Source organism: Macaca mulatta, chromosome 7, assembly GCF_049350105.2.
Source record: "Macaca mulatta isolate MMU2019108-1 chromosome 7, T2T-MMU8v2.0, whole genome shotgun sequence".
In the NCBI taxonomy this organism is placed as follows: domain Eukaryota; kingdom Metazoa; phylum Chordata; class Mammalia; order Primates; family Cercopithecidae; genus Macaca; species Macaca mulatta.
The window spans coordinates 48,361,726-48,379,212 of NC_133412.1; the positions used below are offsets into that span (position 1 = coordinate 48,361,726).

The 17,487-nt window shown below is 40.8% G+C and overlaps 1 protein-coding gene and 1 pseudogene across 5 annotated transcripts in view; one reads left to right on the forward strand and one right to left on the reverse strand.

The window, feature by feature from the left end:
* The window catches only part of UACA (uveal autoantigen with coiled-coil domains and ankyrin repeats), a 101,223-nt gene extending 86,241 nt beyond the window's left edge, over nucleotides 1-14,982 (reverse strand). For all 4 annotated transcript variants that reach the window (XM_077939641.1, XM_077939639.1, XM_015142588.3 and 1 more), the window contains exon 1: nucleotides 14,749-14,982. Coding sequence is in view for 1 of the 4 variants with exons in the window: in XM_001088091.5 (XP_001088091.3) it covers nucleotides 14,749-14,832 (84 nt within the window). In the remaining 3 variants the exon portion in view is untranslated. The remainder of the gene's footprint in view (nucleotides 1-14,748) is intronic.
* Nucleotides 1,942-2,608, forward strand: LOC696145 (large ribosomal subunit protein eL21 pseudogene; annotated as a pseudogene). Its single transcript, XR_010635.4, has one exon. The product of XR_010635.4 is annotated as a large ribosomal subunit protein eL21 pseudogene (transcript).
* Nucleotides 14,983-17,487: the final 2,505 nt, after the last annotated feature.

The following is a 17,487-nucleotide window of genomic DNA, read 5'->3' on the forward strand; positions in this document are numbered from 1 at the left end:
CCTCTTACAGCATAATTACCATTCAATCAGGGACTGCACAGTGCATCAAACCCAGGACACTTGGAAATCACAAAGGGCTAGCAGGCAGGGTTTCTGACCACGTGTCTGTTGACTGTGTGACTTTGGTAAGTCACAACTTCTTCAGGGTTTCAGGTGGCCTACGTTTCTCCAACTTGGGCCCTCCTCTCCATCCCTTCCAGCATTGTAATGATGCAGGCCCTCACTAATTCTTGCCTATACTATTTCAGCAACTTCATAACTGATGCACCTGTCTCCAGGCTAGACCCCACTCAAATCCATCCTGAACAGAGCTACCACAGTAATCCATCAAAAACACGTTTGATTTTGGAATTTCCCACTTCTGGAACCACAGGAAAAAGTTCCAACAACTCTTGAAAATGGCCATTTTTAAAGCCATTCCAAGATCTACCCCCAAATCTCCTCTACTTCCTATTTCCCACCCAGTCTCCTTGCTATTGTTCTAGGATCCTCCCTTGCTATTTTTCTAGTATCCAATTTCCCCCTCACCCAGCTCTGTGATATTTCCTCTTCTCTATGCCTTTGCTCTTGTTGTTCCCTCTGAAAGAAATTTTAACCTTTCCTAGATCACTCCTACCCACTTCTTTCAAATCTCAAGAAGCTCACCCTGGCCAGGTGCGGTGGCTCACTCCTATAATCCTAACACTTCAAGAGGCTGAGGTGGGAGGATCGCTTGAGCCCTCAAGCCTGGGGAACACAGTGAGACCCTTGTCTCTACAAAAAAATAAACAAAATTAGTCAGCCATGGTGGCGCATGCCTGCAGTCCCAGCTACTCACTTGCTGCAGTGAGCCAAGGCTGTGCCACTGCACTCTAGTCTGAGTGACAGGGCAAGACCCTGTCTCAAAAAAAAAAAAAAGGTCACCCTGCAGATTAGTGTCTGCCAGGAGCTAGAGAAGAGTAGGTGGAAAGCAGTTGCTTAATGGGTACAGAATTTTCTTCTGGAGTGATGAAAATGTTCTGGAAGTACGTAGAGATGGTGGTTATACAACATTGTGAATGTATTAAATGCCACTGAATCGTTCACTTTAATACGAGTGATTTTATGTTTTGTCAATCTCATCTCAATTTTTAAAAGACACCAGCAGCAGCAGCTTATTCTACCAAAAAACCCTCAATGGCTCCCCACTCTTCTGCCCAGACTAGATCAGTACTTGGTACACTTCTCTATCACAACACTTATTATCTTCTATTGTCTGCTGATAGAGCTCCCCCACAAAACTATGAGCCTCTTCTTAACTTCCTCATCTTCTTACCCCGCAGCGCTTAGCTCAGGTGCTCAATAAATTTTTTCATAATTGAAAAATTATAGAGATACCACTTATCTCACTCAAGAAAAGGGCTAAAACAGATGGACTTTTGATGATTTAGGCTATATAAAAGCCTATGAGAGTTTATATTAATTGGAAAGGAAAAGATTAGGAAGATTGCTGTGTCAATCTGGTTATAAAGGACAACAATGGCATGACCTCTGGTGAGATTTTTCAGTTAGCAATATAAACATGTACTGAGTTACCTATATAAGAAGCACTGTATTAATACGCAAGCCCTGAATATGCCTTGTATCATTTAATGCTCACAACTACTCTATGAAATGAGTATAGTGATTAATCCTGTTTTCCAAATGAAGAAACAAACATTTAATTAACTTGCCTAAGGTCACAAAGCTGGTTACCAGGAGTGGCAAGGCTCACACCCAAGATGTGCAGGCTGCAGAGTCTGACCCTGTAGCATCAATGTGCTACCCTGCACCTTCATGCTGCTCCAGGTATGGTTTCAAGAGCTACGAATGGACATTCTCTGGCCCACAATTTGCCTTTTCTAAGACTGAGAAACACTTCATTTTCCTCATTTACCTACTTATACATGGCCATGAATACTATTTATATTTCATAAAGTGCTTTTTTAAAATATAAAATGTTAATTAAAAAAAAAAAACAGTCACAAAAAAGAGATGAATCATTTAAAAAGGATTTATCATTTAAAAACTTTTCAGCCGGAACTGCCATCTTCCAGTAATTCGCCAAAATGACGAACACAAAGGGAAAGAGGAGAGGCACCCGATATATGTTCTCTAGGCCTTTTAGAAAACATGGAGTTGTTCCTTTGGCCACGTATATGCAAATCTATAAGAAAGGTGATATCGTAGACATCAAGGGAATGGGTACTGTTCAAAAAGGAATGCCCCACAAGTGTTACCATGGCAAAACTGGGAGAGTCTACAACGTTACCAGCATGCTGTTGGTATTGTTGTAAACAAACAAGTTAAGGGCAAGATTCTTGCCAAGAGAATTAATGTGCGTATTGAGCACATTAAGCACTCTAAGAGCTGAGACAGCTTCCTGAAACGCGTGAAGGAAAATGATCAGAAAAAGAAAGAAGCCAAAGAGAAAGGTACCTGGGTTCAACTGAAGCGCCAGCCTGCTCCACCCAGAGAAGTACACTTTGTGAGAACCAATGGGAAGGAGCCTGAGCTGCTGGAACCTATTCCCTATGAATTCATAGCATAATAGGTGTTAAAAAATAAATAAAAGACCTCTGGGCTGAAAAAAAAAATAAAAAAATAAAAACCTCTCATGTGGCCAGGCGCAGTGAATCACACCTGTAATTCCAACACTTTGGGAGGCCAAGGTGGGCGGATCACCTGAGGTCAGGAGTTCAAGACCAGCCTGACCAACATGGAGAAACCCCTTCTCTACTAAAAATACAAAATTAGCGGGGTGTGGTGGTGCATGCTGTAATCCCAACTACTCGGGAGGCTGAGGCAGGAGAATCGCTTGAACCCGGGAGGCAGAGGTCGCGGTGAGCCAAGATCGTGTCACTGCATTCAAGCCTGGGGCAAGGAGAGGGAAACGCCATCAAAAAAAAAAAAAAAAAACAAAAAAAACCTCTCACATGTAAATCAGCAAGTATTTTTGGGCTATTCTTGTACACGGCTGGAAAGATCATGGCTTTACTACAACCACACCCATAAGGCCTCGCCACTGGGACTCATTTTCAAAGTACCTCAACATCTGCACAAAGTAGGCACCCTGCTAATGAGAAAATCATATGAAATAACAGTATGTTGGAAGAAAAGTTAAACACTCTTACTTTTTTAAAAGTTTAGAAAGCATGGTATATATGTCTCTCTCTAATAAAGAGAAAATGTCACAATCTGGTAAGAAGAAAATTACCCAAGAATCAATGAGATTTTTTAAAAAAATGATTTGTGCATCTGCAAGGGAAAACCTTACTACAGAGGTAATGTAAAACCTTGACAATATATAAATATGGTCAATATTAAAAACATGTCATCTCCTCAAAAGTGTACACAGTTGCAGATACACACGCACACAAATACACACACACACACACACACACACACACACACACACCCCTCCAAATAAAACTAAGGATGATAGTATAATATACTGGGTAAGTATGCATGCATACAAAGCAAAATGACAGAAGGGGCAGTGTGACAGTATTAATATCTAACAATGTCGAATTTGAAACAAAAGTTATAATGGAACTAGAAGCTTTTATACTACAAGTTATACTCTACAATGAATATAAAATAGCCAAGAACCTTAATGTATCAATTATCACAAAATTAAATACATAAAACAAAAACTGTTTGAAATATAAGGGAAGGTGACAGAAGCACAGCTAAAGCGAGACAGACATTCCTCTAAAGCGACGGCTGGCCAAGTAGCAAAAATAAGGATGTATAAAGCTCTTACAGCTCAACATGAACAAGGCATCAGCAGAAAAAAATGGTCAAAGAAAATGAACAAACAATTCCTAAACCAAGAAATGAACGCAGCCGATAAGCACAGAAATATGTTCACACTCCCTGGAAATCAAAAACATGGATTAAGCCAAACTATTTTTTTCTATCAGGTTTAAAAACATGTTTTAAATAACAGCATCTATTATTGGAAGGATATAAGGAATGCAACAATTTCACATATCTCTAGAGGGAACACAAATTGGTTTTGGAATCTCCCATAAAATGCCTCCTTTCTCCCTAATCACCCCTTCTCCAATATTTTTGTATATATGGCTTAAGGTATAAATCCCATAGCATTAAATTTGAAACATCAGTTCACAATGGTAAGGACATGGGTTCCAAAGCCAGGCTACCTAACTCTTCACTTATTAGCTATAGTGTCTTGGGCAGGTAAATTATTTAACTTGCATCTGAAATGATGGCAATAGTACCTACTTCTTAGGGTTGCGGTAAGGACCAAGTTACTACTACTTGGACCAATGCCCGGGAAATACACATTCAATAAATCTTGGCTATCGGCACATGGATTTCTCATAAGCAGTTTCTTTCTAAGTAACTCACTAGCATTTACTGAGTACTCCTAATTGGGACATTTGTATGTGCTCAAATAATTTCAAATTACTTATAATTTTTAAGTACAAAGTTTATTAGAATAAAATATAAATCAAAAAATTATACATATATCAGCTGGGCATGATGGCTCACACCTGTAATCTTAGCCCTTTGGAGACCAACGTGGCCAGACTGCTTGAGCCCAGGAGTTCAAGACCAGCCCAGGGAACAGGGCAAAATCTGTGTCTACAAAAAATACAAAAATTAGCCAGGCATGGTAGTATGTGCTTATAGTCCCAGCTAGCCAGGAGGCTGAGGTGGGAGGATCACCTGAGCCCAGGGAGGTCAAGACCACAGGGAGCCATGATTGTGGCACTGCACTCCAGCCTGGGCGGCAGACTGAGACTCCCATCTGAAAAAAAAAAAAAAAAAAAAGTAGACATACATTATTGCTATAGAATCAAGATAAATAAACACAGAGTGAATAACAGAGAGAGAGCATGGTATATTTATCTATTTATTTATCTTGAGAGAGGGTGTAGCTCTGTTACCCAGGCTGGAGTAGGTAGGTGCTACAGTGGCACAACTGCACCTCACCATAGCCTCAACCTTCTAGGCTCAAGTGATCCCCCTGCCTCAGCCTCCTAAGCAGCTGCGACTGCAGGTGTGCATCACCATGCCTATATTTTTTTTTGGTGGAGGGGGTAGAGACAGGGTCTTACTATGTTGCCCAGGCTGGTCTCAGGTTCAAGTGATCCTCCCACCTTGGCCTCGTTAAGTGCTAGGATTACAGGCATGAGCCTCTACAGAATTTTTAAAAAGAGCATCAGTGGTTTATGGCACAGTGAATGACATTATGGGTGATTTGTTCTATTCTTATCATCAACTATATTTGGTTTTCTTTTTTTGGGGGGAGGGGGTGGGATGGAGTCTCACTCTGTCACCCAGGCTGGAATGCAGAGTGCAATGGTTCGATCTCAGCTCATTGCAACCTCTGCCTCCCAGGTTCAAGCAATTCTCCTGCCTCAGCCTCCCAGGTAGGTGGGATTACAGGCACGCGCCACCATGCTCCGCTAATTTTTGTATTTTTAGTGGAGATAGGGTTTCACCATGTTGCCCAGGCTGGTTTCAAACTCCTGACCTCAAGTGATCCGCCCACCTCCCAAAGTGCTGGGATTACAGTCATGGGCGACCACGCCCAGCCTATATTTGGTTTCTACAATGAACATGTATAACTTTTGTGGGACAGTCATTTATCCTAACTGGTTGAGACATTCACCTGCGCTCTCTCAAGGGTACCTGGCTAGGTCCCATTCAATTACAGAGAGCCCCCAACTTATAATGGTTAGACTTAGGATTTTTTGACTTTACAACAGTACAAAAGCTACATGCATTCAGCAGGAACTGTACATACTTTGAGTACCCGTACAACTATTCTGTGTTTTCACTTTCAATAGAGTATTCGGCATTGAATTCATGAGATAGTCAATACTTTCTTATAAAATAGGCTTTGCGTTCGATGATTTTGTCCAATTAGAGGCTAACGTAAGTGTTCTGAGCATGTTTAAAGAAGGTTAGGTTAAGCTATGATGTTAGGTAGTTTAGGTGTCTTAAATGCATTTCAACTTACAATATTTTCAACTACACTGGCTTTACCAAGACATAACCCTATAATAAGTCAAAGAGCGTCTGTATAAAAATACAATTCATCGATCCTTTGCCAGAACCTCTGGTCACTCAACTACATCAGTTCATCTTCTGCATATCACCTTGGAGACTGTATCATTTCAAAGTATGTCAATGTCAACAATATTTAGGATTTCTGACAATAAAACAAAGCCAACAGACAAAACTGTTTTTGTGACTACAAACAATCCAATTTATTCTTGTGTTTTGGGGCTATATTTTTAAGCCCAGAAGAGACATTATCTTTTCTAACTATATAAAAGCTATATAAAGCTTTTAATTGTATTATGATTAAGGAAAATAAGGCAAAGAGTATTATATCCTATTGTTCCATTTATAATTTCAGGAAGCGCATTTCAACCATCCATTTTTAGGCAAATTCCCCACAGAAATCAATCTGACTTCCTTTCCAAAAATAAGCGTGTATGGGTGGAAATTTCAATAATTTGCTGTATCCTTTAGGTGGCAGGACAAACATTTGCAAAACTGTAACAGGACAGTAAAAGTTTCCATATGATAGCGATGAAACACAATACATAAGTTATAACGTTCAAATCTATTATTCTTGGATCTAGATGGGCTGATAAAATCAAAATTTTGCTGGCTATTACTTAATTCTAGAGAGGAAGGGAGAAGCAGAAGGATGAACTTACAAACTCACTAACGGGATAATTTCTGAAGATGAAACTTTCATGACTAGTCAGTTCTCTCTAAGCAGTGATTTAAACTTGTCAAGTAATTTAACATTTTAATTCAAGGTTAAAAAAAAAATGAACGAGGCCAGGCGCAGTGGCTCACGCCTGTAATTATTAGGGAGGCCGAGGCAGGTGGATCGCTTGAGGTCAGGAGCTCAAGACCAGCCTGGCCAACATGGTGAAACACCATTTCTACTAAAAACACAAAAATTAGCCAGGCGTGGTGACAGACATCTATAATCCCAGCTACTCCGGAGGCTGAGGCAGGAGAATCGCTTGAACCCAAGAGGCAGAGGTTGTAGTGGGCGGAGACTGCGCCACTGCACTTCAGCCTCAGCGACAAGAGGGAGACTTATTCTCAAAAAAAAAAAAAAAAAAAAAAGAATGAATGAAAACCTTCCTTTACCACAATCCCCAAGCTGCAGGCCCTCTTACTCCCTATTTTCACTAGAATTCTTATTTGAAGATTTTTCTATGCCTCATCTGTGCCATCCTCTACCATAAAACCAGAATTAGTTTCCAAATCTGATGCTCCCTCAGAGAGCTGTATAATTTCACAGCTCCATACCACTGCATTTGCTGTTCTTTTGCCTGGAAAGCCACTGAACTTGTCTTTCTGGCCCAAGTTCAGACTCTACCTTCCAACCTTTTTATGGGCTCACTCTACACATCTGTGTTCCCACAGCAATTTATACTGACTTCTATTATGACTTTTAACGTGCCATATACATTTATTTTTTCTATCTAGCTCTTAAAATTCTTGAAGGCTGTGACTAGCTCTTTCTAATTATGGTACAGAAATTTTTAGGACATACGCTAAATACAACAGTATCACAAAAGTGAATAAACATCATGAACCACCCAGCTGCAATTTTTTTTTTTTTTTTTTTGAGATGGAGTCCCACTCTGTTGCCCAGGTTGGAGTCCAGTGGCATGATCTCAGCTCACTGCAGCCTCCGCTTCCCAGGTTCAAGCAATTCTCCTGCCTTAGCCTCCCAAGTAGCTGGGACTACAAGCGACCATGCCCAGCTAATTTTTGTATTTTTAGTAGAGACAGGGTTTTACCATGTTGGCTAGGCTGGTCTCGAACTGCTAACCTCAAGTGATCTGCCCACCTCAGCCTCCCAAAGTGTTGGGATTACAAGTATGAGCCACTGTACCTAGTCCCAAACGCAGTTACTAACTCAAGACCAATCCTATTGCAACTATACCCCCAACATACGATCCCCACCCACCCAAAGATTATTTTGAAGCAAATCCCAGACTCCAAAGTATTTCTTTGAAAGATAAAGACTCAGCCAGGCAAGGTGGCTCATGCCTGTAATCCCATCACTTTGGGAGGCCAAGGCAGGTGGATCACCTGAGGTCATGAGTTCAAGACCAGAGCCTGGCCAACACGGCAAAACCCCGTCTCTACCAAAAATACAAAAATAGCCAGGTGTGGTGGCGGGCAGCTGTAATCCCAACTACTCAGAAGGCTGAGTCAGGAGAATCACTTGAACCCGGGAGGCGGAGCTTGCTGTGAGCAGAGATCACGCCACTGCACTCCAGTTGGGGCAACAGAGTGAGACTCCATCTCCAAAAAATAAAGAAGGATAAAAACTTTTTATAAACACAGCCACATTACTACCACTGTCACATTTAAATGTTTTAAATAATTCGATATCATCAAGTATCCATGTGATGATTACATTTCCTCAATTGTTTAATATACTTTTACTTTTTACAAGTAGTTAACCAGGATCTAAATAAAGTCCATCACTGCAATTGGCTAATATGTATTTTAATCTCTTAAATCTCTGGTAATCTATAGGTATCTCTTCTTTTTCCTTTTCTTACAATTTATAATTTTTAAGAAACCATTTCATTTTTTTACAGATTTCCACAATCATAATTTTGCTGACTACGTCCCTATCTTCCTTTGTTCCCTGTACTGTCTATAAAATCGTGGTTATAGCTAAAGGGTTATTATTTTGGCAAGACTATTAATAGGTGGTAATAAATATTCCCACCACAACATATACTATGCCTGCTTGTCTTTCTTACTGAGACATTAGTAACCTCTGATAATCATGTCTAGACTCTAGATTCATTAACTCATTAGGAGCTGTAAAGTTATGATATACTAATTCTATCACCTCTTCTTAATATATTAGCTGGGACAGAATACATGCTGTACTAATTACATCATCCCTTCTTCATCTATTAGTGGCAGTAAAGTATACTTAGAACAAGATACTTACTCTTATCAGCTATTTGGCTACCTTGAGATACAGTTCTCACAGGAAATGCGCAATAAATGTTTTATTATTTCCCTTTATTTTCCTGATCTTAAAAGAATGCATCAGTTTCCTAGCATCCTCCAAAAGTCAACAGTTGTTTTTATTTTTTTGGCCCTCATTACAAACTCATGCATTTAAGGATTTCAGTGCACTACAGTTGTTATTCTTACTGATGATCAAACTGTCCCATCCTTGGGCAACTGAGAGCCTCTTTGAGTTGGCTCCAGAGTCCTAATCTTTCACAGCCTCTTTACACTGTAGCATGACAAGGGGACTCCAAGTTCATCCTCCACACTTTCTGCTTTCAACTTGGAATTATCCATTTCTTTGAAGAGGACCTAATTAATCCATTCTTGAGCCTATGTGTTCCATAAATGTTTTCCAAACAAATAAGGTGACTGCTGAGCAAAGTCTCCTTCCTGAACTGATCATTTTTAATTTGAACAATGTGTATGATGCACAATAAGTATACATAATCATTATGCCATCCTTATTAAAAAAGTAATTAAAATCCTTTACTCATCACCTAAAGTTCCTGGACTCATTATGCACCAAAGGACCTACCAAACCACTCTGCTTTGGTATTACAATAAAATTCAGCAATTCAAATCAACATAATGATCTGAATAAACTTGCTGCAGGGTGAGGGTTGAAATCAAAAAGTAAAGTACAAAAGGAGGGTTTCTTTATTGTAATCCTCCTTCAAGAACCACAAGAAATACAACGCAGGGATAACCATAGGAAGTTGTCTGAACACAGCTTTAATTAAGGTAAGCATTTTTAATTTAAGGTTGGAATTGTTAATGACAATGAGTAAACAGTGCTTAATTATCATGAGTTTAAACTAAACGTAACAATTTGTTATCTTAATTATTTACATTACCCAAAAGTCGTTGTTATGAGAATAACATTAACATCTTTTCAAATGCACCCAAATCCCTCAGTGAAAAACACAAAGCCCTCATTCTCAAAATCACAACTAAAACAAAATCATGTTTAATCCTTTATGCTTTCTAAACATCTCAAACTAATGTTATTAGTGGAAACAGAAAATGTTTTTGAAGATTTTTTTCAGTTGCTGTATTTGTAACTCTAAATTTTTTTAGAAATACCAGTATTTTTTCACAGTGCTGAAGCATTATAGCAAGATGCTTTAGAACATATTTAGTTCTGATGTATAAAATTCACTGCCCCATTTTAAGAGTAGACTAGAAAAAGGGCAGCAAAAATAATCACTACAGAACCTCTCAGGTCAGAGATTACTTCTACAATCAAAGTACTCTGCTACGACTTTTTTTTTTTTTTGGAGACAAAGTTTCCCTCTGTCACCCAGGCTGGAGTCACAGTTTACTGCAGCTTGACCTCCTGGGCCCAAGTGATCCTCTCACCTCAGCCTCCCAGGTAGCTAGGACCACAGGCATGCACCATCACATCCAGTTAATCTTTTGTATTTTTTGTGGAGATGGGATTTCACCACGTTGCCCAGGCGGGTCTCGAACTCCCGGGCTCAATCAATCCAATTTAAAGTGGAATCCCCTTCTAAAATGTCTGCTTACAATATTTGTTTGCAGCATTTCTACTACTTCTGGAATTACAGTCCCTTAATTTATATTACTTAAATTTCCTAAGCTAGGTGAAAATGGAACAAGCATATTCTCACTATACATATAACTGAACAAATAATTAACCAGATCTGATACAGTATTTATAGTCATTTAATTATTACTTTTAGAAATTCGAAGCTCCAACTTAGTAATTAAAAATAAATGTAACAGGCTGGGCATGGTGGCTCATGCTTGTAATCCCAGCACTTTGGGAGGCCAAGGTAGGTGGATCACTTGAGGCCAGGAGTTTGAGACCAGCCTGGTCAACATGGTGAAACTCTATCTCTACTAAAAATACAAAAAAATTAGCCGGGAATGGTGGTGGGTGCCTGTAATCCCAGCTGCTCTCGGGGCTGAGGCAGAAGAATCACTTGAACCCAGGAGGTGGGGGTTGCAGTGGGCCGAGATCACGTCATTGCACTTCAGCCTGGGCAACAAGAGCAAAACTCCGTCTCAAAAAATAAATACATAAATAAATAAACAATAAATGTAACAATAAAAACACTCTTGGTTTATGGTTAATAGATGCAGCCATCTCCAGATTTGCTAGCAAAGGACTAATCCGCAAATGTAGTTTATCCACAATTTGTAATTGTGAACTACATTTACATGTGTACAAACATTCCCATTTAGTAAACTCTAAATTCACTGGAGTATTTATAACAATGGTACTATTCAGAATATGTAAAACACTACTTTTGCCCATAATCTGCACATAATTCTAATTTAGCATGCTAAGCTAATATGCTGTATTCCACATATTATGTAATAAAATATCTGTATATGTCACATACCTCAGTCTACTGCTAATGTGTCTCCTTCAGATAATAACCTTAAATACACATACACAAAGGAAATTTATGAAATAAACATTTTAAAATTTTATCTCAAATCAAAGTTGTGCAAAGCGAATAGTGACTATTCCAAAATAATTAAATGAACACTTTAAGACTCAAATTAGGTACCCATAGAGGAAAGAGGAGAAGAAAGTAAGATGTACCTTACACCATAATAAATATCTTATGTATCAAAGACTTAAACGTAAGAAAAAAAAAAAAAGACTAGAAGAAACTTGGGGAGGGGGGTTGTTTAATACTGAATATTGCAGAGTGGAAAGGCCAAGATCTAACATAAACCTAAAAAACATAAAAGGTTATACATTCAATTGTATAAAAATAACCACCTTCTCTGCACAGCAAATGCCACCAAAAAAAGTCTTAAGACAAATAACCAATTAAGAAATAATATTATTCATATGAAAAGGGCTAATTTCCCAGATATAAAGTACATACAAATGAATAGGGAAAAATATCAACAACCCAACAGAAAAAAGGAAAGGATAGGCCGGGCACAGTAGCTCACACCTGTAATCCCAGCAGTTTGGGAGGCCGAGGCGGGTGGATCAACAAGGTAAAGAGATTGAGACCATCCTGGACAAAATGGTGAAACCCGGTATCTACTAAAAATACAAAAATTAGCCAGGCATGGTGCTGCATGCCTGTAGTCCCAGCTACTCGGGAGGCTGAGGCAGGAGAATCACTTGAACCTGGAAGGCGGAGGCTGCAGTGAGCGGAGATGGTGCCACTCCAGCCTGGCCACAGAGCGAGACTCCATCTCAAAAAAAAAAAAAAAAAAAAAACAGAAAAAAAAAGAAAAATGGAAAGGATAAACTGTTCTTACCTATCAGGCTAGCAAAGATCAAAAACTTTGAAGACTTCTACTAAAAGCTTGGAAAACATTTCTCATATACTGGTTCCATGATGCATGAAAGGAAATTTGACAACATCATTCAAAATTACAAATGCACATATCCTTTACCTCAGCAATTCACTTTTAGGAATTGATCCTACAGGTACAGACACGCACTTGAAATATAAATATTAATCACATAACTGTACATTACAGCAAGATATGAATGGGAAGGTTCTATTTACAGTTTAAAAAAAAAAAGTCCAAGATATGAAACAGCAGCTACAGTGTGCTAGCATTTCTATAAAGGATGACTATTTATATTCATATTTGTTTGTATATGCTAAGCTCTCTCTGGAGGAACATACAAGCAACTGTATCACCACTGGCCTCTGAGGAATTGGGGCAGGGTGGCTGAAGCAGGGGTTAGGGAAACAGTACCGATATTTTGTTGTAAATATTTTTATTCCTTTCCAATATTAAACCATGTACTATAATACCTATTCAAAAAATAACTGTTTTTAAAGGCAAAAAGAAAAAAAAAAAGAGTAGCCCAATCATACAATACATACACGTGACCAAATCTAGGATTATGGTTTATAGATTGAAAAGCAGAAAGGATCTATTTCTCCTGTATATGTGTTTTATTCTATCGACGCTTGGTTTGGTTTTATTCATCACTACAGTTTTATTTTAAAATTTTACAGAATTCATTCTAAGTTTTATTCATCATTATGCTTTCATTTTTAAATTGTACAGAACTTATTCTAATATTTAAACAGAAATGTTTGCTTTTTCTACATAAATAGGTTAATATCACGTTTATCTTTATTATGTCATTTTGAGAAAAATAGAATGCTCAATTGAGTGATAAGATTTAAGCTTAGAGGTATGCACTTTATGTTCCAAATGTATAAAATGCAAACTATCATGCTGATAATACCCACTAAATACTCTGCATTTCCAGAAAATGGGATAAAATTAAGTCATATAAACCTCTAAATGGGATGTAAATCCTTAGTGCAAACAAACACAACCAGGGAAAATATAGTTAATAAACCTAGAAACGTGTAACTTCTATAAAGCTAAAAACACAACCTGCATTAGAGAAGTAGAATCTTAACTGTAATGACCTCCAATATCACTGACATTTCCAATTACTTTTCTTTTAAGTGAAACAAAGTGATCTCTCTTTTCTATGAGCTTATAAAACGACTTCATGCTTTATCAAAGAACATCAATTACGTCATCTGAATCCACTCTTTTTTTGAAATAGGAATTTGTCTAGTTAGTTCCTCCACAATTTCCTATATGTCCAAGTAAAATAATCCTCAATATAGGTGGAGAGAAAGGCACAATTCTGAATTAACTCAAAAAAGCAGAAGCAGATTAATTAGTATTCTGATAAAAAGAATACAATCCTTTGGTAAAATCTGTGTTAAATTGTAAAGGTTCATTTTAATTGCCCCAACTAGGTAACTGGGCACTTGGAGCATAACAACTCCTTTACGTTCGACTCTTCAACACTTTTTAAGTAGCACTTTTTAATGACATAGAATTTTGATGATATCGCCATTCTTGTAACGTGACAAATTATCTAAATCACAACATCTGCGGTCGGGCTGTTTCTCAAGATTTCTGTTCTCCTGCCAACTAAAGAGGCCCTGACTACTCCTTGGCGTGCACACTGAGGCCGCGCTACAGGTCAGCACCGAAAGCGCCCCGCACGGATCCCGCCCCACAGGTGCGATTTACACGACCCACACCACCACCCGACTTCACCACCTCCAGGGTCACCACCCTGTGGGGTTTTGTCTTTACAACTAAGGCGATTCCCTCTGCCTCGCTGGGGAATCAAACTTTCCAATGACAACGACAGCGGCCAGCACGGGACGTCCACCAGCCTGGCAGGGCTTGACGCTCAGTCTCAGACTCGGGGAAGGTCCGGAGTCCGGGCACAGTGGCGCGGGGTGCGCAGCCCTGCCCACCTGCCCTGCCCGGTGCGAGCCCCGGCCCTGGGGACTGGGGAGCCAACACGGCCGAGCGGGCGTGGGGAGCGGGACGAGCGCCGGGAAAGGAGAGAGATGAGGGGGGTCAACGAAAGAGCAGAGTAGGGGGGCCAATCGAGGAACGCTGGATTTAAGAGGAGGGGGCCATAACCGCAGCACTGAGGTTTCTTCCAGAAGTTCGGAGGCTTGGGGGAAAGGGGTGGGGAAGAGACCCGTAGAGGCTCGGGTGCGGCGACGGGGAGGGTCCCCGGGGTCTCTGGGCTGACTGAGTCTCCGGCCTGAGAGAGGAGTCGCCAGGGCCGCCGAAGCCGAACTGGCAGAGGAAAAGCAGAGGAAGGCGGCGCGCGAGCTCGCCAGCAAAGGAGGGCTGCGCTGCTCCCGGAGCGGAGCGCCAGGCAGCCCGGGCCGCGGGACTCACCGCGCTGGCGGCGGCGGCCGCGGCGCCAGACGACGCGGGGCCGGGCACGTCCTGCCTCCTCAGGCGGGACTTGAGGCTCTTCATGGCTAACTCTCGCCAGTCCCGCGCGCCAACCTTAAAGGCTGCGGGGTGCCAGCGCGCAAGAAGTTGACGGCGGTAGCTGCAGCAGAGGCGGCGCGGACTGCACCAGCCCCACCTGCCTGCCACCTGGGGGCCTAGGCAGCCGAGGGCAACGGGCCTGAGGCGGGGCTCCCCTCCCGTAGCCAATCGACCGGCTGCCCTGGCGGGGGCGTGGCAAATCCCGACCAATCGGAATCCGGGAATGGGGCGGGACTTCCCTTTTAAACTGAGTAACACCCTTCCTCTCCCCGCTGGAGGAAAAGTTTGGGAACTTTAGCCCGGGAAGGAGCGGAGGAGGTGGCTGGTCAGAGGTGTGGAGAGACGCGCAGGCCGGGCTCCAGGCCACCGGCGCCCGCCCACCCGGAGCTTAAGATCTGGAGAGAGAACGGGGTCTCGCCTCTGCTACCTCTCATCTTCCCGGACTCCCCTCCTCTTTGCACCCACGCGCTGTATACCAAGTAAAGTTCCTTCCCTTCGTCTGGTCTCAGAAATTTCTGATTCTTGGTTACCTGCACACAGAACAGCTTTCGGGAGCAACTTCTCTTCAGTCTCCTGTTTTACTACCAAATCCTGGTGCCTGGAAACCACCACATGCATCAAAAATTCCAGAAATGAACAGTCTCTAAGAAATAAGGTGCTGATTGTGCAGAAAAACGTACAGTTAAGAAAGACCTTGAAAGACGTTATAAGTTACAGTGCCAGTTACGTGCTCGATTATGTGTTGAGTGAGGAACCCGCCGTATTGGAAGCAAAGGGATGGAATGGAGGCGGGGCGGGAGGTAGAAGAGGTGCCATCAATTAAAAATGACTCCCATAGCCAGTAATGTAAGTTGTCAAAAAAAGTTACGCCCTTTTTTCTTCAAAAAGATTTTTTGTTTTCTGTAGAAACACATTACACGTAAACGTATAAGATGAAGTTAAATCATCCTACCTAGAAATCTGGGTTAATAAAATTATTTAAGAGGTTGAAGAAACAGGAAAGTGTTCAGCACCCAATAATTTGCTGTTCGTGTGACATCTTCAAAAGTCTTCTTTGGAGTCATTTTTCCCCCCAGCGAAACGTTTATTGTCGCATGCATCCATTTGAAAAGACAAACAGTCCACATTTCCTGACTAACAAAGGACTCTTTTTGTCTGAAAGGTCAGTTGCTTTCTTTAGAGTTTCTTTATAGTAACTCAAGGTTTTCTTCAAATACTGTAAGAAAGTTTTCAGAATTTCTTGGAGAGACAGCATTCAAAGACTGTGTTAACCCTATACAACAAGTAAATAACAACTAACTACCCAAAAAAAAAAATTACTAAATTTCATCTTGATTAGATCGTTGGAAGAAAATTTTCTTTGACTCCTCCCTCTTCCTCTAGATCTCCAGTCATTTAGTTCTTGTTTAAAGTTCTCTTTAAAGTGTCTGTGTATGGTCAGTCACTCTGTTCTCACTGCCACTGCAGAGCCAAAATTATCTCATATCCGGACTATTATTACAGAAGTTCCCAGCCAGTCTCCCAACCTTAGTCTCTCAATTGTCCCATCACCAGTAAATTATCAGCCATCATCAAAAAGTCTTACAAAAATAATACTCTTGCTCAAAAGCCTTCAGCAGCTAACAAATAAAATCTAACTCCTCTACTTGGCATTTAAAGCTGTATAACGTGGACACGACCCTGTTCTCTAGCCAACATCCCAAGCAAATTACTTTTCAGCCCATTCTCCAAACATGGGTCATGGCTTTCAATTTCCACATCTTTATGCATACCGATCCTTCCTCCAATAATCTTCTGTCTGTCTACATTCATCTCAGAAAATCCTACTCCCCCAAGAGTGATTGGCCGGGGACCTGGGGGGCTTCTGGAATACTGTACTATTCTCTCTGGGTGCTGGTTACATATGTAGTGTTTTCAGATTGTGAAAATTCAGTGAGCCTGTACTGTATACAATATATACTCTTTTATGTGTGTGTTATGCTTTAACAAAAAGTTTGTTTTTAAGTGCATGCCCCTTCCAAGTGCCCTCCTCGCTATAGAATCTTCCCTGATCAAGTAACTGGAAGTGATCTCTCCATCCTCCAAATAGTTACAGCAATTATACCTCTCATACGATACTAACACATATGTGCTGAGCAAACCTTATTTCACTACTGGACTTCAATTTACTTAAAATTAGGGAATAACTGGCCGGGCGTGGTGGCTCAAGCCTGTAATCCCAGCACTTTGGGAGGCCGACGTGGGCGGATCACGAGGTCAATAGATGGAGACCATCCTGGCTAACCGGGTGAAACCCCGTCTCTACTAAAAAATACAAAAAACCAGCCAGGCAAGGTGGCGGGCGCCTGTAGTCCCAGCTACTCAGGAGGCTGAGGCAGGAGAATGGCGTGAACCCGGGAGGCAGAACTTGCTGTGAGCTGAGATCGCGCCACTGCACTCCAGACTGGGCGACAGAGCAAGACTCCATCTCAAAAAAAAAAAAAAAAAAAAATTAGGGAATAACTGACATATATTTGAATTCCCTAGAATGCTTAGCATGCTACAGGTGTTTAATAAATATTTCTGAATGAATTGATGCACTCTTATTGACTACTATAGCAAATTACGGTTGTTTGTTCTATGTATTTATGTGACACAGGA